The sequence below is a fragment of the Engraulis encrasicolus genome, chromosome 2 (genome assembly GCF_034702125.1).
Source record: "Engraulis encrasicolus isolate BLACKSEA-1 chromosome 2, IST_EnEncr_1.0, whole genome shotgun sequence".
Classification (NCBI taxonomy): Eukaryota; Metazoa; Chordata; class Actinopteri; order Clupeiformes; family Engraulidae; genus Engraulis; species Engraulis encrasicolus.
Window position 1 is genome coordinate 38,709,581 of NC_085858.1, and position 23,927 is coordinate 38,733,507.

General features: G+C 46.4%; 2 protein-coding genes across 2 annotated transcripts in view; both read right to left on the reverse strand.

Moving 5' to 3' along the window:
• Positions 1 to 3,895: 3,895 nt before the first annotated feature.
• Positions 3,896 to 10,192, reverse strand: LOC134464416 (gap junction delta-3 protein-like). The gene is made up of 4 exons (XM_063217871.1): positions 9,489 to 10,192; positions 7,968 to 8,103; positions 6,067 to 6,224; positions 3,896 to 4,519 (listed from the first exon to the last, which is right to left on the reverse strand). Exons 1-4 carry the CDS (start codon positions 9,675 to 9,677, stop codon positions 3,896 to 3,898), a joined length of 1,107 nt encoding a protein of 368 aa, XP_063073941.1. The 5' UTR covers positions 9,678 to 10,192.
• A 2,998-nt stretch (positions 10,193 to 13,190) lies between these two features.
• top2a (DNA topoisomerase II alpha) overlaps positions 13,191 to 23,927 on the reverse strand; it is a 34,036-nt gene continuing 23,299 nt past the window's right edge. The window contains exons 23-35 of the mRNA XM_063188175.1: positions 23,503 to 23,706; positions 22,278 to 22,473; positions 21,347 to 21,438; positions 20,575 to 20,715; positions 20,217 to 20,300; positions 19,290 to 19,487; positions 17,863 to 17,998; positions 17,143 to 17,337; positions 15,642 to 15,834; positions 15,144 to 15,202; positions 14,332 to 14,448; positions 13,855 to 14,075; positions 13,191 to 13,505 (exon numbers count right to left, since the gene is read on the reverse strand). Of these exons, the coding sequence (XP_063044245.1) occupies positions 13,359 to 13,505; positions 13,855 to 14,075; positions 14,332 to 14,448; positions 15,144 to 15,202; positions 15,642 to 15,834; positions 17,143 to 17,337; positions 17,863 to 17,998; positions 19,290 to 19,487; positions 20,217 to 20,300; positions 20,575 to 20,715; positions 21,347 to 21,438; positions 22,278 to 22,473; positions 23,503 to 23,706 (1,983 nt within the window). The 3' untranslated portion in view covers positions 13,191 to 13,358. The remainder of the gene's footprint in view (positions 13,506 to 13,854; positions 14,076 to 14,331; positions 14,449 to 15,143; positions 15,203 to 15,641; positions 15,835 to 17,142; positions 17,338 to 17,862; positions 17,999 to 19,289; positions 19,488 to 20,216; positions 20,301 to 20,574; positions 20,716 to 21,346; positions 21,439 to 22,277; positions 22,474 to 23,502; positions 23,707 to 23,927) is intronic.

The window sequence follows — 23,927 nt, forward strand, 5'->3', positions numbered from 1 at the left end:
CCACCTATTACTAGGGGGATTCACACAGAAAAAAACTGACTAGTGACACCTCGTTTTTTGTTATATAACCTCTGATGTAAACCATGTTGCTTATCTTGTTGTCTTATACTATGGTTGTCCATTCTACATAAGAAATAAGTGCAATATTCATGGAATGACTGAAGGTATCAACGTCATTAATTGGCTTGTGACTGTCTCCAAAGTGTGAAGGTCCAAAAAAAAAAAAGGTTCCTTGTTGAAAGTGGTAGTCAGAAGAATGATCCGAGGCACACTGATCTTAGTGAAAAAAGTTAAAAATCCTTTATTTTAATGGATAACGCCTACGCGTTTCGACTACAATCAGTCTTCATCAGGGCAAATGATGAAGACTGATTGTAGTCGAAACGCGTAGGCGTTATCCATTAAAATAAAGGATTTTAAACTTTTTTCACTAAGATCAGTGTGCCTCGGATCATTCTTCTGACTACCACTTTCAACAAGGAACCCTTTTTTTTTTTGGACCTTCACACTTTGGAGATAGTCACAAGCCAATTAATGAAGTTATCTTGTCCTTTCTGAAGAGCACCTGATTCTTTGACAAACAATTGACCCAACGCAGCACTCTCCTTTTTCCTCTTTTTCCTCTTTTGTGAAGGTATCAACTATCTGATGTGAGTTTTCCAGGTGAATGACTACAATGGCAAATATATTTCCTCAATTTATAGTCTGGCCCCTATAGATGGGTTCTTAGTGTTTATCCACACGCCATTAAGAGGAGGGGCAAGACACTGGCAGCCAACCATGTGAGCTATTTTTTTGACCGACAGCGGTTTCCAACAATCAGAGGTTGAGTTGTGCACAGCTAGGTTCGCACAGTCAGGCTATAAACAAAATTTAGAACCCATGTATAGTAACCTGTCACAGCTGTCTCCTTGAATTTTTTGGAAAATATGTCATTTATTATTTTTTATTAAAGGCCATCTCCAAATTGTTGTCTGCCCCTATTTGTTGCCGGGTTGAAGTTAGTCTTTTTGCTAATAGTAGCCCCTGCATCTTTTGCTTGTCTGTTTGTGTGTTGGAAATTTGAGGAAGGGTTTTTTTCTTTCTTTTTTCCAATATGTTGTGTGAATGGTCAGGACGTTGGGTATTACTTAACCCATTGTGCCCTGGAGCGACATATGTGCTGTATTCAGATTCTTGAGATTTTAGCTGTTTTATTAAACACATGGTTATGTTGGAGTTGAACGAACACATTCTAGTGCAAAATGAAGGTTCTAGCTTTTCAATGGAACCTATTTCATGTTTTTATGTGCTTCGGAGGCTGAGATATTTAGGCTTTAATAGGGAGAGGGCACCTTTTCCCAAAAAGGGCTTAGGCTAAAATGGGTTAAGTACTAAGGTCTAACTCAACACACTGACACACACACACACACACACAAACACACACAGAGAGTTGGTGGTTTATGAAAAAGGCATTTATTTCTTTATGAAGTGCTGCATAGGAGCTACAGGCTAAGCAGGTATTTTGTGGTGTAACAAGTCCTGCCAACGTCTCTTTGCATGGCTGGCATAAAACACAAGTTTCGTCAGAGGACGCGCTCAACTTCTTTGAAAAAAATGAATGTCTTTGGGTGTGCGATAAAAGGTATCAACTGAAAGAAGAAAAATCTGCACTCACAAACTAAGTCTCATTATTTATTTATAGATTACCACCATGTCCAAAAGCAAACGTGTTTTCGGCTATCAAGCCTTCATCAGTGCGTGGTCACCACGCGCTGATGAAGGCTTGATAGCCGAAACACGTTTGCTTTTGGACATGATGGTAATCTATAAATAAATAATGTGGCATAAAACACTAACTCATTTGCACTCACACACTACCATACTGAGGTGGAAAGAGTTGCCCTCATTCTAGTGTTGTGATGTTCGCGAACAAGACGATTCCTTTAAATGGCTCCCAGATGGGAACGGGATTTGTTGGCTTGTTTGTTTGGGGTCTTTTTTTGTTGTTGTTCTTTTTGAGCAGCTGAATTTCATATGAATACTTGAGTCTGAGAAAAACATGCTATCCTCTTAATACTTAAAAAAAGTTCAAATGAGTCAGGTTTTTGTTGACGGGCTCTTGGAAAGGAACGAGCCACTATGATCCAGATCCCATCACATAGCCAATCATGAATCCCATCTACATCGTTCCAACTGGAAGCCATGGATTTACACACACCTTCTCTCTCTCTCTCTCTCTCTCTCTCTCTCTTGATCGCTCGCTCTCTCACACACACACACACACACACACACACACACACACACACACACACGGTATTGAGGTGCGCTCCAATGGAAGAGTGCAATGATTAGCTGGCAATGCTGGGAATGCACTCAGACCTGCTGGTGAGGTCACGTCTCATGGCATGGCAACCTGACTGATATGAGACACAGCACACACCAGAGAAGCGTGTGAGCGTGACATAATCACACACACACACACACACACACACACACACACACACACACACACACACACACACACACACACACACACACACACACACACACACACACACACCTCAGCACTGGACTAAAGGAAAACGTGACAAAATACTTCTTCAGACCTGACTAGAGGTCTACTTGAGAACTCGCTGCTGAAAAGGCACAGTACTGAATTTCAGCAGAGGTGCAACAGGTACAAAGGCGCTGTGAGTCAAACGGAAAGCACTATCAAGTTTTGCAAAACGTTCCCAGGAACCTGAAAGTTAGTTAGTCTTTTGAATCGCCTGCTTTAAGTGGCCCGCTGCCACGTTTTTTCCTACAACAGTTTATTTTATTTGCATCAATTTTCAAATACAGACGTAATGCATTTTGCTGGGGTCTGATGTTAACACTCGAAAATCAAAACACTTCACTAGTCCGTCCACAAACACCCAAACACAAATACTCTCTCACTCTTTCTCGCTTTGATCATTCATCGTTGACACATCAGCAACACATTACATCATGTGTACATTACAAATGCACCACCCACCACACACACACATACACATCTCTCCGTCCCTCTCTCTCTCTCTGATAATTCATTGTTGACACATCACCAACACTTGTACATTACATGCCGACAAATGCATGCGATGTACACAAACATAATTACACTTCCTTTCCCACCACACACACACACACACACACACACACACACACACACACACACACACACACACACACACACACACACACACACACACACACACACACACACACACACACACACACACACACACACACAGTGTTCATCCGTTGTATGCTTATCTGGCTGTTCACTCATCAACTCAGAGCGTGCGTGATTACCAGTCTACATAATTTCCTGCAACACTGCTTAAATATGTACATACGTATAGGTTACTATACACGTAGAGCACCATCGAAATCTGCAATCATATACTGTATATCTCTCTCACACACACAGACACGCACGCATGCACGCACACACACATACACATACATTGAAACGTTCAACTTTTTAGATAAAATTAAAAATTAAAACGAGAAACGTTGGGCTTTTGACAGATTCCGCTTCTGTCCAAATCCAAATCACAAACACTACACCCTCAACAGAATGTATCTCTTGGAAACACACCACAGTATCTTATGGCAGGTGTATTTGGAGCCATTGAATCCACCATTCAGGGGGGCGCTGTGGCGCAGCGCGCTAAGCCCCCCCGCATTTGGGCTTGCATGCCCACGGGGACCCCGGTTCGAGTCCAATCGGGGTCATTTCCCGGCCGTTCCCCATCTCTCTCTCCCAATCGTTTCCTGTCTACTCTCGTACTGTCCTGTGATAATAAAGGCCGAAAAGACCCCCAAAAATATGTCAACCATTAATATATAATATCCACCATTCACACTCTCTCTCCCTCTCCGTCCTCTACTACACCATGAGAGTGTCTAGTTTCTGGCTGCCTGCTGGGGTGCTCTTGCGTGTAGCGCTGGAGACGATCCTGCTACTGGCACTGCTGCCACTGCTGCGTCTGCCCTTCCCCCAGCCCCCGCTGGCACTGGACCCCCCACTCCTGCCCCTGCCAATGCCTCTGCCTATGCCCCTGCTGCCGCTACCTCTCCCTGGGTGCCCCTGCCCCCTCTTGCCACCCTCCTTACCACCACCGGCCCCAGTCTGCCCTCTCTGAAACCCCAAAACACCCGCGTCACCAACCCCCCTCAACCCTGCTGCACCCCCGCCGACCCCGTCTCCAGCGATCATGGGCAGGGTCTGCAGAGCCCCCCTCCTCCTCCACTCCTCCCCGGTGCCACCCATCTCCTCGTCCAGCGAAGTCCCCGTCCCCATCCCTGCCGCCCCGCTCCTGCTCTTCCAGCCCCGCCTCCGCCGCCTCCACTTGTGGAAGACGTGCAGCAGCTCGGCCAGGCTGAAGAGGGCGCTGAGGAGCCCCACGGCGAAGTAGAAGCACAGGAAGATGGTCTTCTCCATGGGCCGCGACGTGAAGCAGTCCACCGTGTAGGGGCAGGGGAACCGGCTGCATGGGTACTGGGCCGCCACCTAAACACACACACACACACACACACACACACACACACACACACACACACACATTAAAACATGCGCCCGCCATGCACACACACTAGGGTGACCATCTGTCCGGACTTTGGCCAGACAACCCCGCCCCTTAACTATCTAACCTACTGTCCTCGCGCCGTACCCATTGCTTCGACTTGCCCCTCCCCGCCTCGTGGAGAAGACAGTGAAGTCGGCATTCTAAACTGTAGGCAGAAATCAGGTAACAGCGCTGCCATCTTACCTCAGACTACTCAGCTGCCAACAACAATTTTACTTGTAAAACAAGATTTTTTTGGGAACGATTTTCGCATTCCATTACCTCACTCCGATAAAGGATCATCAGTAGGCTATCACTAACTTAATCAGAGACGGGTACAATAGACAAATCTTTCTGTTGTTGTCTGTAGGCTATCATTTCATAAATATTTGTGTTCATGTATTTTGGGTAGTCATGCATGCGTAGGCCTATAATAGCCAGCAATTAATTTGATTTACTTTACTCAAAGTTGGTCAGGAGTGTGTTTATCAGCTGTGTTTTAAGGGAGGCAAACCGCTTCTGTCAACCTTTTTTTTCATGCAGACGCTGGATAACCATAGCAACAACATGAGCTCAAAATACAGACAAAGCGCCCGTGCAGAAAGACACTTTCTTTGCCCTGTTTGTAAAGTTGTGAGAGCCCTCGTTGTAAAGGCATTTAGCGGACAAACTTAGTTGCACTATGCGTTGCCACCAGTGCAGGAAAAAATAGGAAACAGACAGTAGACAATAATATAGTTACCTTATTTAACTTTCATACAGTCAGTTAATGCACTTCATGGACCGCAATTAACACTAGGCCTAATTGCACGGAGATGTCCCCGACATAAGGCGACAGCAATACAGTTAATTCGCTGTGCGAAGTCTAGAGTTAAATCTGGAGTAACATGGCGGCCGCAGATATCGGAAACTCGACCGACTGTCAAGGTCTAGTTTGCGTCAATGACGTTGCCTCGCATCTCGAGGCCATAAGCAAAAGGCTAGGAGGAAAGGAAAGACAAAGAGAGGGACACACGGACGTCGTGAACAGGTCGTAAAAACGGACCGATGGCCACCCTAACACACACACACATACAGGCGCGCACACACACACACCTACCTGGAAGCCACAGAGGGCCCACTGCCCCAGTAGGAAGACAAGCTCCGCCAAGAGCAACACACACATGCACACACACACACACACGCACGCACGCACGCACGCACGCACGCACGCACGCACACACACACACACACACACACACACACACACACACACACACACACACACACACACACACACACACACACACACACACACACACACACACACACACAAACGAAAAGGCATAAAGGGCCCATAAAGGGTAAGACAAGCTCTACCATCAAAATACACATAAACACACGTGCACACACACACACACACACACACACGCACACGTGTGCACAGACACACACACATATACACATGTGCACACATACACACACAGACACACACACACGCAAAAACACACACCTCGAAGCCGTAGAGTGCCCACTGTCCCAGCAGGAAGGCCAACTCTGCCAGGAAGCGGAAGCCCACGTTGAGCATGTACAGACGCGCCACACGCAGCTCCTGAAGCTCGTCCACCATGTCCAGCGGCGCTTTCCCCGGCAACGCCATGCCGGCCGACACTGAAGAGGATGTGGCGGATAGAGAGAGGGGAGGAGGTGGAGGAGAGAGAAGGAGAGGGGGAGGAGGAGAGAAAAGGAGAAGGGGATGAGGTGGAGGTGAAGTTGGAGAGGGGGATGAGGTGGAGGAGGGAGAAGGAGAGGGGGATGAGGTAGAGGAGAGAGAAGGAGAGGGGGATGAGGAGGAGGAGAGAAAAGGAGAGAGGGATGAGGTGGAGGAGAGAGAAGGAGAGAGGCATGAGGTGGAGGAGAGAGAAGGAGAGGAAGATGAGGTGGAGGAGAGAAAATGAGAGGGGGATGAGGTGGAGGTGAAGTTGAAGAGGAGGATGAGGTGGAGGAGAGAAAAAAGGAGAGGGGGAGGAGGTGGAGGAGAGAGAAGGAGAGGGGGATGAGGTGGAGGAGAGAGAAGGAGAGGGGGAGGAGGTGGAGGAGAGAGAAGGAGAGGAGGAGAAGGTGGAGGAGAGAGAAGGAGAGGGGGGATGAGGTGGAGGGGGAGAGGGAGAGGAAGATGAGGTGAAGGTGAAGTTGGAGAGGGGAATGAGGTGAAGGGGGAGAGGGGGATAAGGTAGAGGATTAGGTAAAGGTGAAGAAGGAAAGAAGGATGAGGTGTAGGGGGAGAGGGAGAGGGGGATATGGTGGAGGTGAAGACGGAAAAGGGGATGAGATGGAGGAGGTGTTGAGGGAGAGGGAGATGAATTGGAGGTGTAGAGGTCAACCGAAATGTGAGCAATTCAAATACAAGAAGTGTGATGGATGCTGTGCAGGATATTTTTCTACTACTTTGAATCATTGGTTACATCCAACACACCCCTTCGAATTGAGGCGTGAAAAACATCAGGGAGCAATGTTTTCAAACATTTCGTACCACTGTATGTCAGACGGCAAACTCAAACAGCTATATAAACAATGTCTCATATACACCGGCCTAACAGACATCTAACAGATATCATGTAGTAGATAGCCTGCATAGAGATGGAGCGTAAGATTTACATAAAACTATCAAGTATCGCACAATCTAATCAAAAATGCCATACTCCATCACATACAACATAACAACATCCACCATGAGTAGTGTGGAGATGAGAAAACTTTGTTCAGAGGAAGTGATGACGTAATGGGCCTGGCACTAACAGGGGAGAATTTTAATTCAATCAATAAACATAAAGACATTTTTAACTTCATCGATTGCCTTGGCCAGGAAAAGTTTTTCATTTTACCTAACCTTGACCAAAGAGCAACCAGCCAAAACCTTTTCGTTTATTCTCTGAAGGGATTGAGCACGCCTCCGACTTGAAACAATTATAGTTTTACCCTATATTTTAACGTATAACCGTAACATATGACGTTATGTATGGGCCTTACCTAATTAACCCATTTTTGCCTGACGCGGCGTACAGTATATGTTGTTTGACCTTTGACGCCTGGAGCGACATATACGCTGCATTCAGGCTCTTGAGATTTGAGCTTTTCTATTAAAAATGTTGGTATGTTAGAGCTGAATGAACACATTCTCAGGCAAGATGAGTGTCCTTTCAAATGCAACTTATTTCATGTTTTTATGTGCTTTGGAGGCTGAGATATTTAGGTTTTAACAGGCAGAGGGCACCTTTTCCCAAATAAGGCTTAGAGACATTCAGCAGGTGTTTTTTTGCAGGTGCCTTAGGCTAAATGGGTTAAATGGCAGATGAGTGTATAACATTATGTATGCACCTTCGAGTAAGAATCTTGAGAGGTGAGCTAGCTTACCTTGGTGGCAGGTGTGCATCTTGGACCTGAGGTGCACGCTGTACATGAGGAAGAGCAGTGCAGGTGTGGAGATGAGCACGATGTGGAAGACCCAGAATCTGTACTGTGAGATGGGGAAGGCCTGGTCATAGCACACCTGCAACACACACACACACACACACACACACACACACACACACACACACACACAGTTTATTTCTTTATTTCTATTGACAGATACACGTTTGTCATAGCACAAGCCAAATTTCATTACACATACACACACACACACACACACACACACACACACACACACACACAGTTTATTTCTTTATTTGTATTGACAGATACACGTTTGTCATAGCACAAGCCAAATTTCATTACACACACACACACACACACACACACACACACACACACACGCACACGCGCACGCACGCACGCACGCACGCGCCAAGTCCTTTCAGATGTATCAGGGGACATCCATGTACGGTATGTAACATCAGTAAAGCCTTGCTTGCATGGTCATAATAGCAGGGTGGAATTTGCAGTGCAGTCAAGTTGCATTACGTTATCACTATAGGCTCTTTTCCACTGCCAGTTTTCTGGTCAGCCTACAGCTGGACACAGTGCGACTTGGCCGCCACTTTTTGCTTTTCGATTGAGCCGTGTTTCATGCCCAATCGGAAAGCAAAAAGTGGCGGCCGAGTCGCGCTGTACTGTAGGCCTACCAGAAAACCGGCAGTGGAAAACAGCCTTATGAAGTCCTTGTCCCAACAAAACATTACAATAATAAAAACCATACGTTGGAAACAAAAACCCCTCACCAGTGTACAATTTGCACAAAAAAAGGGGAAGGGGGGGGAGGGGTGGTTGGGTTCAAGCAACATCAGTGAAGTTGCATTAATTACTATGAAATCCTTGTGGGGGAGGGACCCCTTTTCCATTTCCCTGTGCAAACCCCCCCCCAGCAGTGGGAACCAACAGTGGGCATGCACACTTCTGGTAACCAGAATGCATCAAACTGGCAAAGTGCGCATGCCCACTGCCTAGAAAAAGCTGCACTGCTTCATCGCGATCATGCTCAATATCATACCTGCTTGCAGCCGGGCTGCACGGTGTTGCACTCGAACTGATCCTGCTCATCCTCGAGTAGGTCAGGAGAATAAATAATAATAAAAACCAGAAGTGGGTTGGGCTTGCATGCCCATGGGGACCCAGGTTCGAGTCCGGCCTGGGTCATGTCCCAACCCTACGCCCATCTCTGTCCCACTGATTTCCTGTCAATCTCTACTGTTATATCATCAATAAAGGCACAAAAAGTCCATAAAAATATCTTTACGGATCGCACCCTTATCGGTAATAATATCGTACCTGCTTGCAGCCGGGCTGCGCGGTGTTGCACTCGAACTGATCCTGCTCGTCCTCAAAGAGGTCAGAAGAAAAAATAATAATAAACACCAGAAGCAGCAAAACACCCCCCCTCCCCCTCCCCATGCCCCTTTACGTATCGCACCCTTGTCGGTCATAATAATATCGTACCTGCTTGCAGCCGGGCTGCGCGGTGTTGCACTCGAACTGATCCTGCTCGTCCTCAAAGAGGTCAGAGGCCACGGTGCCCAGGATCAGCATGCGGAACACCAGCATGATCTGCAGCCAGAGGCGGCCCAGCAGCGGGGAGTGGGTCTGCATGGCCTCAAACAGCTCCCCCAGGAAACCCCAGTCCGCCATGGTGGAGAGAGGAGGAGGTGGTGGAGGAGGTAGAGGAGTGGAGGATCAAGATCAAGAGGAGATGGAGGAAGAGGAGGAGGAGGTGGAGGAGGATAGGGAGAAGGTAGAGGAGTGGAGGATCAAGATCAAGAGGAGAAGGAGGAAGAGGAGGTGGAGGTGGAGGAGGATAGGGAGAAGGTAGAGGAATGTAGGATCAAGACGAGGAGGAGGAAGAGGAGGTGGTGATGGTGGTTGATAGGGAGAATGAAAAGCTCCTGGATAATCAATAGGAGTAGGGGGAGGAGGAGGAGGTGGATAGGGAGAAGGTAGAGAAGTGTAGGATCAAGACAGATCAAGAGGAGGAGGAGGACAGGGTGGAGGTAGAAGAGGTGGAGGATCCTCTTGGGAGGATGATCAGCGGAAGAGTGAAAAGGAAGAGGAGGTTGAGGTCGTAAAGTAGGATCAAGAGGAGGAAGGAGGAGTAGGAAAGGGGGTTGGTGGAGAGAGAAGAAATGGGGGGGGGGAGAAGGTGGAGGAGGGGGAGGAAGAAGAGGAGGAACTGGAAGATTAATACACGCGGACTGTAGGAATCTTAAAAAGCAAGACAAGGAGGTGGAGGATGGAGTGGGGGTAGGTGAGGTGTCTGAGGATCAAGAGGTGGGGAGCAGGAGGAAGAAGACGAGGTTGTGGTGAAGAAGAGGAGGTGGGGGATGGAGCTGAAAAAAGAGGAGGTGCTGGAAGAACAAGAGGAGAAGGAAAAGGTAGGGGAGGAGTGGAGTGGGGAGCAGGGAGGAGAGGTGACCTGGAGGAAGAGGAGGAGTTGGTGGTGGTGACGGAGAGGAGATAAGGAGACAAGTAGGAGGTAGTGAAGAAGGCGAAGAAGGAGAAAAGAAGAGACGTTTGGAGTTGGAGGAGAGTGGATGGGGAGAAGGCAGAGGAGGAGAGAAGTGAGGGATCAAGGACAGGAGGAAGAGTAAAAGGATGGAGGTGAAAGAGAAGGAGGAAGAGGAGGAGAAATGAGGAATTAGACGTTAAAGATAAATGAGGAGTTGGAGGTGCAGGTGGAGAGAACAAAAGAGGGAGGAGGAGGTGGGCAAGGAGGTGTAGGGAAAGGAAGAGGAAAACCAGGTGGAGGGAGAGGAAGAGGAGGTGGATGGCCTTAGTCCTCCAACCTCCACCACCTATCAGATAAGGTGCTTGCGTTGGCCGACGTAGACAAGGATGGGGAAGACCACATATTGTCTGTGGTAATCAGCTATCCATATATCAAGACAATTATCAAGCTGAGAGGTAGAGGTAAGATGAAGTCAAATTCCCTGTGATGTTCTTGCTTCTCATGCGCAAGTCCTTGATGGTCAATGGGCATCTCCTAAATGTAGGCTATAATGCAGCATAATGTGATCTCATCCCAGAACTCGGTCCTCTTTGCTGGGGTTCCTTCAACTAGTTTCATCATTTAGGAAAGGGGAAATGCGGATGTGAAAGAGCGGTTCTAGATCACTGGTGGGTAAACTTGAATTAAAGCTTTTGTTTCTGTGACTGTCCAGCATGCTGCATCTCCACAGAATGATCTTCTCAAATCCAGGTGATGGGTAGCCTGGGAACTCCCATACTGCCTTTAGTTCTACACAATCGTTTCGATCTGAAAGACACTGTGATTAGGTCTGGAGTTAATCAGGCAAGGTGATGGGCATTGCCAGTGACAATGACAGCCACTCACAGTAGCCTATGGGTCACAGTGACAGCCACACACACACACACAGTATGGGTGACAATGACAACGGCAAGCTGTATTGGATGCTGTGGACCCCCACCATCTGTTGCTGTGCGGACGCGGAGTGGACAGGAACCCCTATACACTCTCCACATCAGCTGGTTTGATCGATCGAAGCCCTCTTCATATCCCTCACCTGAGTAAGAGAGTGGAAAGATACTTAGTCTAAATTAGAAGTGTAACTTTTAATTGTTAAAGTGAGAAATTTCCTCATTCCGATTTCTAATCAATGTATCCTCTTAGTGCAGATGGGCTCACCGGCGGGCCTATTCACTGTTTGCTGAGAATAGGCCTACTCACCTGTGAGAAGTTGGCACACCATGTTGAAAATATGGATAAAAGCATTGTGATTTGTTTGTGCAGGCAAAATTGTGCACAAACCGTTTTTAAGATATTTAATGTCCTCAGCACCCAACATCCAAATGACTCGAAAATGGTTGGGATCATTTGTGCAAAATTAACGTTTGTGCACAAACCGTTTTTATTTAATTTAACCTTTATTTTTTTGGAAGTAGGCCTGGGTGACGCACCCGTTAACATCCAAATTACTCAAAAATGCTTGGTTGTAGCCTACTTCGTTTGTGCATGCGTGTGTGGGTAAAATTAATGTTTATGCACAATCCATTTGTATGTTATTTTGTTTGCTTTTGCTATATTATTTATGTTATTTAAATCTTAAAAGTTAAATATCTTAAAGACAGTTTGTGCACACACTCATTTTGCCTGCACAATCGTATCAAAATACTTGTATTCATATTTGCACCATATGGGGTGCCAACTTCACACAGGTAGAATACTCAACTGAATCATAACAGCATTGCTATAACAGTACAGATTAAGACATAGCCATTACAATTTTGGTAACAGTAAGTTATAAACATTTCACATAGAATCAAACAAAAAATGTCAAATATCACTCAGCTCTTTACAGGGTAAGTCAATGCATTGCCTGTACCTGTTCATCTCACGTTGAATTTATGTGAAACACTTGTTGCAGATGGAAATCACAAAACGTATAAGCTCTCTGGCGCCGAGTCACTGGCACACCCATTTCTCCACAGAATACGTCCCAAAAGTCGAATGTCAGCCCGCCTGTCACATTAACTTCAGGGACGAATTGTAATGTTCGTAAATCTGTGCTTCTTCTTCACAGCTGGATATGAATGCTTTGTGGCACTAAAGACAGATGAGTAGCAGATAGCTGAGCATGAACGCGCCCAGAGAAGTGGCCAAACGGGAAATTCCTGTGCGCTCTAATCAGAGATATCAGGGCGAACACAGAGCCTAATTGGTGTTTATTCTGGCGGGAATTCTCTTCAAACACCCTTCCTAATGACAGGAAGTGTCTGTTATCGGGTCCGAAGCTTAGAAGTCCACTTCCATACTGGTCTTCAAAAGTAACGTGACATGGACACATGGGAGGCAAATCAACACAAACAAGGATAAGGACTATTCAGAGGCACCTTGCTCTTTTTCATGACTAATAATAATTACATCATCAAATAACTTCAGCTCAATAAACATACTGTAAATCAAGGGGTGTTTGTTCCCTCTCTCAAACATTGGAATGTAGTGAACCTACTGTTCGCCATATTATCATCCATCAGAATGGTCACACCTCAGGTCACACCTCGCATCAGGATACATCTCCTCACTGCAGGTGATTGCATCAAATATTGTTTAGGTTCTTGCATTTAACATCTATTGCATTTCAATCAAGCTCAGGACTATATAGGAGGACACAAGAAATCCACAAGTCATCAAGTCAAATAAAATGGGTTTTATTTATTACAAAGTCTTATATAAAAAAAACAGACAGAACATGTATAAAACAGGAAATATTTACAGTAAAACACACAAACGGGGAAAACAGAAAGGTGAAAAAATGGAGTTGAAAAAATGCAGTGGAATATCACCGTGGAATAACATTAGAAGTCAAAGTCAGAGTCAGACTCTGAGTCCAACTTGTATGAGGTGGGCTTGGCAGCACGGCTAGGCTTACTCCTCTGCACCACCGGGGAATCCATCTCCTTATCAGGGACCGCAAAACTGTCATCGTCCTCCCACTTGTTTTTCTAGACAGCGAGAGATGTAAAGAGAGAGAGAGAGAGAGAGAGAGAGGAAAGTTAGTCTCACTTATTCTATTGGGTGTCCATTGGAAATACAGTGGTCTTTCTCAAGAATTAAAAAAAAAGATTCCTGAAATTATTCTACAGATAAATCCACTAGGATGACATATAGAATGCTTTTAATGGCGATACGTCGGTCAGTCTTTGCCAGTTTGATGCATTGTGGTCTAACCACAATGCATCAAACTGGTTAAGTGCGCATGCTCGCTGCTTAGCAAAAGCAGCACTGCTTCGTCACGAACGAGCCTAATATGTCTAGGTTACTGCTTAGTATGAATTGAAGAGTACAACCAACCTTTGAACCACCACCCATCTTGCCCTTGATGCGGGCCATGAGGTCGCCAGAGTCGCTGTCTGAGTCAGAGCCAGAGTCCAGTGCTGGCTTCCTCTTACGACTAGCTGCTGCCTTCTCAGCAGGCTCTGAGTCGCTGGAGGTGGAGGGCGCGGCCTTCTTGCTGGCTTTGGAGGCGGGCTTTGGTTTGGAGAGGGCGTCCAAGATGGAAGGCTGCTTCACGTCTGTAGGGGTGATGGAGACGCCATGTTAAACTTTTAGGTTAGGACCACAAACAAAAACAATCACATAAATAATTGTTCAAAGCTACTGAAATTTCTCAACACATAGACACTCACTTTGCAAAACTTAAAAATACGAAACCAGTCTTCACGCACACAAACGCGCACACGCACGCACCCACACACACACGCACCGACGCACGCACGCACACACGCACGCGCACACACACACGCACGCGCACACACACACACACCGTACCTGTAGCCTTTTTCTTGGGGGCAGCAGTGGTCTTCTTGGCTGCTGCAGGTTTTTTGGGTGCTGCCTCCTTGACCTTGGGTGCCGCTTTGGCTGACGGCTCCGCTGCAGTGGACTTGACTGGAACAACACACACATACGTTAAACTTGTCCATCACTGTCTTTGATCTTGAAAGTACAAACAGCCTACAAAAGGCCATCAGTGCATGTGTCATAATGTAATGCTCTGATTTGAAGACTTCTTGCACATCTCCTTTGGTCAGATGCATTGGGGGAGATCCCCAGGGTAACCAACGTTAGAAAGTAGAAAAATACAATTAAAAAAATAAAAATAAAAGACCTCCCAAACACTACTCATTTACAAGTTTATTTGCAACACTTTGGTTGAGTGCCCTTTAAAGGTGCACTGTGCAGGAAACGGTCAAAAAAGGTACTGCAACTATGCTGCTCATTGAAATGAGGTTGCCTATTGCCAAATTTGATCTTTTCATGAAAGTTTACTAAGTAATAAACTAATATTTTGTAGAATGGCCCAAGTACAGTCATTTTTGCAGCTAAAAATGTCCATTTCTGGAAATTCAAAATGGCGGACCATGGAGAAGATCCCCCTTTTTCATGTATGAAAAATTCAATTTTCCCAGTCATAATGAATACTTAGAATTTGATGGTGGTGGTAAGTATTCATGAAAAAGGTAACATTAGTGAATGGGCAGCATTAATTCTTGAAATAGAAAATCTTACACAGTGCACCTTTAAAATAATGTAATTTAAAACTGAACAAGGGAAGCTAGGTAACAATGTCCAGCAGAACTCACCAGCAGGTTTACTCGGGGCCTCCGCCTTTGGAGCTGCAGGTTTGGGTAGCAGCTTCTTTCTGTAAGAGAGAGATGGATGGAGAAAAGCTTAATTAAAACCTCCCATTTCCATTATCTGAACAAAGATAACAGAACAGAAATAGTCAGAAAGGAAAGAAGGAAGGAAGAGATGGAAGTGTTGGTTAAGTTTAGCAGAGAAGGGGTAAGGTGGTGATTGGCAAACAGGAATGATTGATTATTCCAGACATTTTTGAAGAAGAAAAAAAAGACTAAATGTGCTCACATCAGTAGTACAAGTGCTGGACCAAACAGACAAGACGTATAGGTTTGCAACACTGATCAAGGCTCCCAAAAGGTTCAATAACACAGCATTTCAGCCATGCCATTACATTTTTGGGAGCTTGGATCAGTGTTATGGACCTTTATCAGGGTTGCAAAACTTCTCAATCTTAATCCGTAAGATGAGTAGAGGAGGCAGATGTGGAAGTAAAAGCTCACTTGGGAGGAGGCAGAGGGCTGTCCATCTCACTGTCATCGTCCGCAGTGGGCTTGGGCATGACATCATCATCGTCATCTTCGTCACTCATTACTACTGTCTTGGCCTTGCTGCTCTTGTTAGAGGCCACAGGGGCAAAGTCATCATCATCATCCTCCTCTTCATCACTGGAGAAGACAAACTTGGCAGGGGCAGCTGTCGAGACAAGACCGGAGGAGACACCAAGTGTTAGTCAACAGAAAAAACACCATGGGACACGAGTACCTTTGCCTAGATATACCTAAGCATCCAGGACTATAAATTAGCACCAGCCAAAAATGCTGGTGAAATTCAAAAAGTAAAAAAAACCCCAACTTACTAGCCACTTTGACCCATTAGTATTTGCTTGGCTAGTAAAATTAACATCTACAAACCACTTCAGCTGGTGACGAGAAAAGCAAATTTAGAGCCCTGCGTATTGTATACACACCTCGCCTGGGCCTGCCCATTGATACTACCTCTGATAGTGTAACTCGAAGGTCACCAGGCCATTCAAACAATCTACATTCGCAAACATTTTGCATTCTAAAGAAAGACGTCGGGGGAACCAATACATTTTGAGCATTTCCAACTTGCAACCACGATAGTCAGGCTAATACACACACACCTGCATCATAGTAAGAACAACTCCCAAATCATACAAACTTTCAAGAGGGGTGTTGATAAGGCACTACCTAGATCATCTCCATTATAACCTGTGTAAACCTATTGTTTTTGTTTTGAATGCCAGACACTTGTTACTTTACAAATGTGGAGTGCCCTTCAAGCTTTTAAAAATGGTTAAAAACTACTTTTCCCACCAACGGAGGTGCTTACATCACTAGTTCAAACTAAGACCCGTCTGGCAATCAGGCTCTGTACAGCTTCCGCATGTCAAAACCCAGTGATTAACCAGAGGAAGCTTGGCAAAGTGTGTGTGGTGTTTTGTCTGGACTGATTGTGAACCATGTGGTTAAAAATAGGCCGATGACAGTAAAGGACGGAAACATCATCGGCCCTTTTCTCTCGGAAGAGGTTGTTGGTTGTACAAAATGACACGCACAATCTCACACTTTGTCAGCCTGCAGTGAACATGCAGAGGGTGAAGTGTGTAGGTATGAATGACAGAATTAATGGTCTACAAAGGTTGAGATGATGGTGAAAGAGGTTGGTGTGTGTCTGTGTGTTCCCCCACCCCCACCCTTGGGAGCCCTCTGTATGTTCTCCCTGGGTGGCAGGCGTGTGTGCCTCCCTCTCTCCCCCTTACCCTTGGTAGCCCTTTGTTGTTGCGCTGCGTTGCGTTGCGTTGCGTTGCGTTGCGGTGTGTGTGTGTGTGTGTGTTCCGCGCCCCTCTCTCTCTCTCCCCCTTACCCTTGGTAGCCCTCTGTGTCTTCTCCCTGGATGGCAGGTGTGTGTGTGTGTGTGTGTGTGTGTGTGTGTGTGTGTGTGTGTGTGTGTTCCGCGCCCCCTCTCTCTCCCCCTTACCCTTGGTAGCCCTCTGTGTCTTCTCCCTGGGTGCGACGTCAGGGCTGGGCTCGGCAGAGGAGCCTGCTGAGGACCGTTTTTCCTCCCCCTCCTCCTCCTCCTCATCGTCATCAGACCAGGGGTTCTTCTTCTTCACCTTCTTATCCACCGAACGGAACTGCAGCGTCGTCTGCTTGCCCAGCGATTTACTTCCAGCTGTCAAGCACCACACACAATTTTTTTTTTTTCAAGGAACGAAGAATCAAAGAATCAAAGAGAAAGGGGCGCACCTGGCATCAAACCGTTTTCTTTATTTTTGTGCACAGACGCGTTTCTGCGTGTGCCTGCCTCAGCTGATTCGAAGTATTTTATTTGGGCCAGCACCCTCAAAATTAAACAAGAAACCTGAGTGAAGCCTGCTACCTGCCATACTTAAAAAAGGAACCAAGACACAATGCCAACCATGGAAGTAAATGGTGAGTTTACAGACACTGATTCATTGGCCAACCATCATGACTACACTAAATGTATAGTCAGTAAATCTGTGTGTGTGTGCATGAACACATGCCCATCGGCATCCTTGACCGCTTGAGCTGTGCGCGTGCGTGCGTGCGCGTGCGTGTATGTGCCGCGCGCAGCAGTGTGTATGTTCTCCAGGCCAATTGGCATCCTGGGATCTCTTGAGCTGTGTGTGTGTGTGTGTGTGTGTGTGTGTGTGTGTGTGTGTGTGTGTGTGTGTACCTTTCTCCTTGGGCTCCTTCTTGGGTTTCTTGTTGAGGCGAGCTGCCAGCCCCTGAGGCTCCCCGTCTCCCTGGTCACCAGCGGCACCACCATCCTCAAACTCCATCTTCATCACCACGCCATCCTCACTCTGACTCTGAACAACACACACAACATCACACACACACACCTCAGTCAAAGGACAGTCCCATCATTACACACACACACCGTCCTCAAACTCCATCTTCATCGCCACAACATCCTCACTCTGAACAACACACACCATCACAAAGTAAATCCAACAGTAACTCGCGCCATACGTGAAGTCTTCACGAGAAAAACAGACAAAATCAACTTTAAGCCTTGTGGTGCCTTTACGTATAGCCTCGTTTCTCGTGGTTGGGCGACGAAAGGGGAACTGACAATTGCGGTAGTTTGGTTCTAGGGGGGAAAGAATAATGCTGACGGACGTCAACAATCAAGCGCGACTGAAGGCTAACTGGAAACGAAGGTAATCAAACATTTCAAACAAGTGATTTACGGTTAAGTTTAGGGTTAAGGATAATGTTGGAGAAAGGGAGACATGGCATGAAGTCGACACAACGACAGCGCTCCCCTCCCGGAATGCACGCACGCTGCTCGGGTAGTCTCTCTCGCTCTCCCTCAGCCTCTCTCGACGACAGCGCACGTTGCCCAACTACAAAAAATGAGGCTATATCATAGCGGCACCACGAAGCTTTTAGTTGATTTTCATGAGAATGGGCTCGTAAATCACACACACACACTTCAGTCAAAGGGCAGTCCCATCATTACACACAAACACCGTCCTCAAACTCCATCTTCATCACCATAACATCCTCACTCTGAACAAGACAAATCAGTAGAGATGCACCGGATCCAAGGTCTGGTTCCGGATCCAGCAGGATAATAGGGTTTTTCACAGGATCTGGTGCAGTCTTTCACAACCCCAATCACTGCATGGAGTGAAATCCCTTTGGAAGCGGCCGTTGCAGGCAGTGTGGCAGTAAGCCAATGAGTCTAAAAAATAGTTTGAGCCAACGTTATAAAAAAGGGCCCACGTGTGCGAGTAGGCTATGTGTTTCAACTCTTTCGTAGTATCCAGTATCCGGTTCCGGATCAGGCAGGATCTTAAGCAGTGGATCCGGTATCCGGCAGGATCCTAAAAATCAGGATCCGGTGAGTCTCTACAAATCAGTAATCCTCACACACACAGCGTTTTTATAACTCCACCAGCTTCAGTGTCGCATCATTTACACACACATACATACACACACACACACATCACACACACCCTCACTTTGAAGAAGAGGGCACATTATTGCACACACTCCTCTCTCATTCATCCAGGTAAGTTTAGTCACTCTACAGTACACACGTGTGTGTGTGTGTGTGTGTGTGTGTGTGTGTGTGTGCGTGTGCGTGTGCACCTTGGTCTTCTTTTTTCCGGCGGTGGTCTTCTTGGTGGCGACCTCCTTCATGGCGCTGGTGATGCGTGGCACGACGCGTCTGCCCTGCGGCGTGGGCATGGTCTCCTCCTTCACCTTCACCACCTTAGCGCGGCCTCCTTTACCCTTCACTGCCACCGCGCCAACCACAGCTGCGGCACGCTCCTGCTCCTCCACACGCTACACACACACAGACAGATACATGGATATTACACACACACACACAGATACATGGATATTACACACACAGACAGATACATGGATATTACACACACACACAGATACATGGATATTACACACACACACACACACACACACACACACACACACACAGAGACAGATACATGGATATTACACACACACACACACAGACAGATACATGGATATTACACACACACACACACGCACACACACACACCCTTACTGCGGTCCCCTATACTCTTCACCGCCACTGCGCCTACTACAGCTGCTGCACTCTCCAGTTCCTCCACACACACACAGATACATGTAAATCACACACACACACACAGATACATGTAAATCACACACACACACACAGATACATGCATATCACACACACACAAAGCCTTACTGCGGCCCCCTATACCTTTCACCGCCACTACTACAGCTGCTGCACTCTCCTGTTCCTCCACACGCTACACACACACACACAAATGTATATTACACACACACAGATGCATACATATTACACACACACACACACCCTTATTGCGGCCCCCTATACACTTCACCGCCACTACACACACACAAGCATTTTAGCATTTAATCTCATCAAAACAAACAGAGACATCAGCATTATGAATAGTACGTGTGTGTGTGTGTGTGTGTGTGTGTGTGTGTGTGTGTGTGTGTGTGTGTGTGTGTGTGTGTGTGTGTGTGTGTACTTGCCTCCAGTTCCTCGGTGAAGGCAGCCAAGTCCTCCTTCCACAGATCAGCGGGCTGCTTCCTCTTCAGAGTGTTCAACTCTGTCATCTGCAGAAGACACACACACACAAAATCATCACCCTAAGAACACAAACCTTCAAAAACCATGTGAAAAATTTTTTTTTTTCAAAAAAACACTGTTGTGTCCTATCTATAGGGCCATGCACTGTATATGTGTGTACGTGCGGTATGTTTCATTTTTTGCATATGTGCGTTTCATTTTGTGTGTATGTGCGTTTCATTTTGTGTGTGTGTGTGTGTGTGTGTGTGTGTGTGTGTGTGTGTGTGTGTGTGTATGTGCGTTTCATTGTGTGTGTGTGACCTTGGCGTCGCGCTGCTTGCAGAGCTCGTCCTTCTTCTCCTTGGTGAGGTACCACATGGGCATGCTCAGTAGGTAGTTGTAGTCCGGCCCCGCGGCCTCTTCCTCCTTCTCCTCGCCCTCCTCACCATCCTCTTCCTCCTCCTAAACACACGCAAGCACACACACACACACACACACACACACGCAAGCACACACACATTAGCAAGCACAGCACTAGCCCGTTCCCTCTTCTACTTGGAGCAAATTGCATGAATATGAAGTAGACACAAGGGGATTGTGTGTGTGTGTGTGTGTGTGTGTGTGTGTGTGTGTGTGTGTGTGTGTGTGTGTGTGTGTGTGTGTGTGTGTGTGATCAAGTGTGCTCACAAAAATGGGGGACTCCATCAGTGCACACTTTTAAAAAGTACTGTTAAATGAGATAATCATATTCAATACAAGCTAGTCTGTCCATCTTCTCTTAAACTTCAACCTCAAAATTGTGTGTACTACACCAATCGGCTTTCGTGAGGCCACTGCTATTGGAGCACACCCACATGCTGGGGCCCTCGCCCCAGTGGGGCCCAAATCCTGGACCCCATATGTTTTGACCCCTTTTGCAAGGTAGTTTTGTTGTTACTGGTAACAGTAAAAGTGTAGAAACATTTCCTCACTGTCAGGTTAGGGCTAGGGATTGTTTTGGTTTGGGCACAGTTTAGCATTCTTTAGCTATGGTTAGGGTTAATATGAATGGTTAAGGGCTGGTGCGTGTGTGTGTGTGTGTGTGTGTGCGTACCTTCTCCTGAGCTTGCTTCCAGGCCTTGACTGGGTCTGAGTCGTAGCCCATCTCCTGCAGCATGCGGATCAGCTCCTTCTTTGGCTTGTTCTCTGAGGAGACAGACACGTACACACCATCGTAACCGCATTCCCACAACATCAAGTTGCCTAGATCAGGGGCTCCCCAAACTTATTTTCGGAGGAAACCAACGCACACCAGAACTGGCGAGGTGCAGGTAGCGGGTACTTGTTCACTTTAGAGGGGACGATACCGCACCACTCTTGTCCATCATGCTGAATTGTATTTACATAAACAACGTTTAGGCCCGTGTGGCCTTTCTTTTTCTTAAAACTGGAAGAAAGGCCACACGAGCCGAAAAGTTGTTCATGTAAAATCAAATTCAGCATGATGGACAAGAGTGGTGCGGTATCTTACCCTCTGAAGTTCCCCAAACTTAACCATGACAAGACTCCCATACCGGTAGACTCGTGCCAATGCCCCCACTTAGGACGTGCCACTATTTTTTCTCTGCACCCCCTTTAAAGACAGTAGTTGAAATGTTTAGAGATGCAATAGGTTATTATAATGCAGCTCTTGGTTGAGGCAGAGGTTGACAAATACAGCGCTCAGCAGAGCGCACTATCCTTTGTAGTTCTTTCTGTTCACGCACTGAACTAATTGGAATATTGTTTAGCTTGTTTTGGTGTACATTAATTAATCATTGTTTCCCTTTGTTTTGCTATACTTTTTCCTTCAACTTGGCGTGCACTCCCTTGCACCCCCTCGCGGCCCCCTGCCCCAACTTTGTGTGTGTGTGAAAATCACTCGCCTAGATTACACACACAGACAATGTGGCCAGGATATTACTGAGCATGAGGCATGCCTGAAATCTAAAAAACAATCACCAGTACAGAAACACGCACACTACACACACACACTACACACTCACCGATGACGAGAGTGCCCTGGATCTTCTCGAGGATGAAGCGCGCCTGGTTGGACAGCTTGGAGCTCTCGGCTCCCAGCATGCCGAGCAGCCAGTCCTTGCGGAGGACGTAGTAGCGCATACGCAGCTCGAAGAAGTCACGAAGGATCTCCTGCGTGGTTTCGTACTTCTTCAGGCTGCCCACATGGTCAAACAGTACCTGCAATCACGCACAACACACACGCACACACAATCAGGCACCACACACACACACACACACACACACTTACTTGAACTTCCTTAATGTGTAACCAGTGTCTCCCATCATATATACAAATCAAACTCAAAAAATAGTGATGCTGCTATGTAGTTATTGAAGTATTGACTATGGCAGTGTTTCCCAACCAGGGGTACGTGTACCACCAGGGGTACGCGAGCATACTGCAGGGGGTACTTGGAAAAATCAATTTCAACAAATGTATGGGGCTTAGTTACATTGGAATAGAGAAAGTGATGTAAAACTTGACTTGGGGGGTACTCATGGCACAACTAAAAATACTTAGGGGGTACACAAGACAAAAAAGGTTGGGAAACACTGGACTATGGGTTTGAGAGATTTGAAAACGTTGTGCAGGTCATAGTGTGTGTCGCGAACTAGTACTTGGTGCAGTAAACTGGGCAGTGAACTGTGAATTCAGCTGCCAAAAGATCTAATGTAGACTGTCAGAGTGTGTGTGTGTGTGTGTGTGTGTGTGTGTGTGTGTGTGTGTGTGTGTGTGTGTGTGTGTGTTTGAGTGAGAGAGAGTGTGTGTGTGAGAAAGAGTGAGTGAGTAGACGTTAGGGCTTCACTGCCTTCGAGCGTCCTTGAAGCCAGAACAGACAGACAGGCCGGTGTTTCTGGCCAGAAATCTGTCCACCTAAGTTTCATGCTATTGCCTCTTACACAATTATTACAATTCAGTTTAATTTTGCTCGTCCCATATATTTTTCATATTCCCATATAAAATTTAAAAAAAATAAAATAATAATTAATGATCGCGATTATAATTTTTTCCATAATCGTGCAGCCCTAGTACACGTCATTACCGTGGTGTTTGTGTAGACTGTCAGAGTGTGTGTGAGAGAGAGAGACTGTGTGCGAGAGAGTGTGTGCGAGAGAGTGTGTGTGTGTGTGTGCGAGAGAGAGACTTTGTGAGAGAGAGAGAGAGACTTTGTGAGAGAGCGTGTATGAGTGAGTACACGTCAATACCATGGTGTTTGTGAAGGTGATTGGGTTCTGGAGCTTGAAGACTTTGTGCAGGCCGGCCACCTCTGCCTCCCTCAGCTTCTCCTCGCTCATCTTGACCACAAAGCGCACCGTGGTGTCCGTGTGGTACTCTTTATAGTCCGTGATGAGCGCCGGGATCTTCTCAGTGCCGTTCAGCATGGGCTCCAACACGTTTTCCTTGTACGTCTGTCAAACAGTGTACAAGATGCAGTGTTATTGATCATAATGTTAAAAACACCAGTCTACACACAGAGTAAAGAAAAATGCTAATACATTATTTTTAAATAAAAGAGACAAACACAAACAAATAAGTTTCTCTCTCAATAATAGTGAAAATACACGCAGGATTTCTAGATGTATCCCATCCACATTCTGTGTGTGCATTTCAGCTCACCTATGTCCATGTC

Excerpts from the sequence above, each read along its gene's own strand:
- LOC134464416 (XM_063217871.1), bottom strand. The coding sequence starts at position 9,677 with ATGGCGGACTGGGGTTTCCTGGGGGAGCTGTTTGAGGCCATGCAGACC. Across the intron at positions 8,104-9,488 it reads CGCAGCCCGGCTGCAAGCAG|GTGTGCTATGACCAGGCCTT; the intron begins GTACGATATTAT and ends TGTGTGTTGCAG. Across the intron at positions 4,520-6,066 it reads GGGCACTCTACGGCTTCGAG|GTGGCGGCCCAGTACCCATG; the intron begins GTGTGTGTTTTT and ends GTGTGTGTTTAG.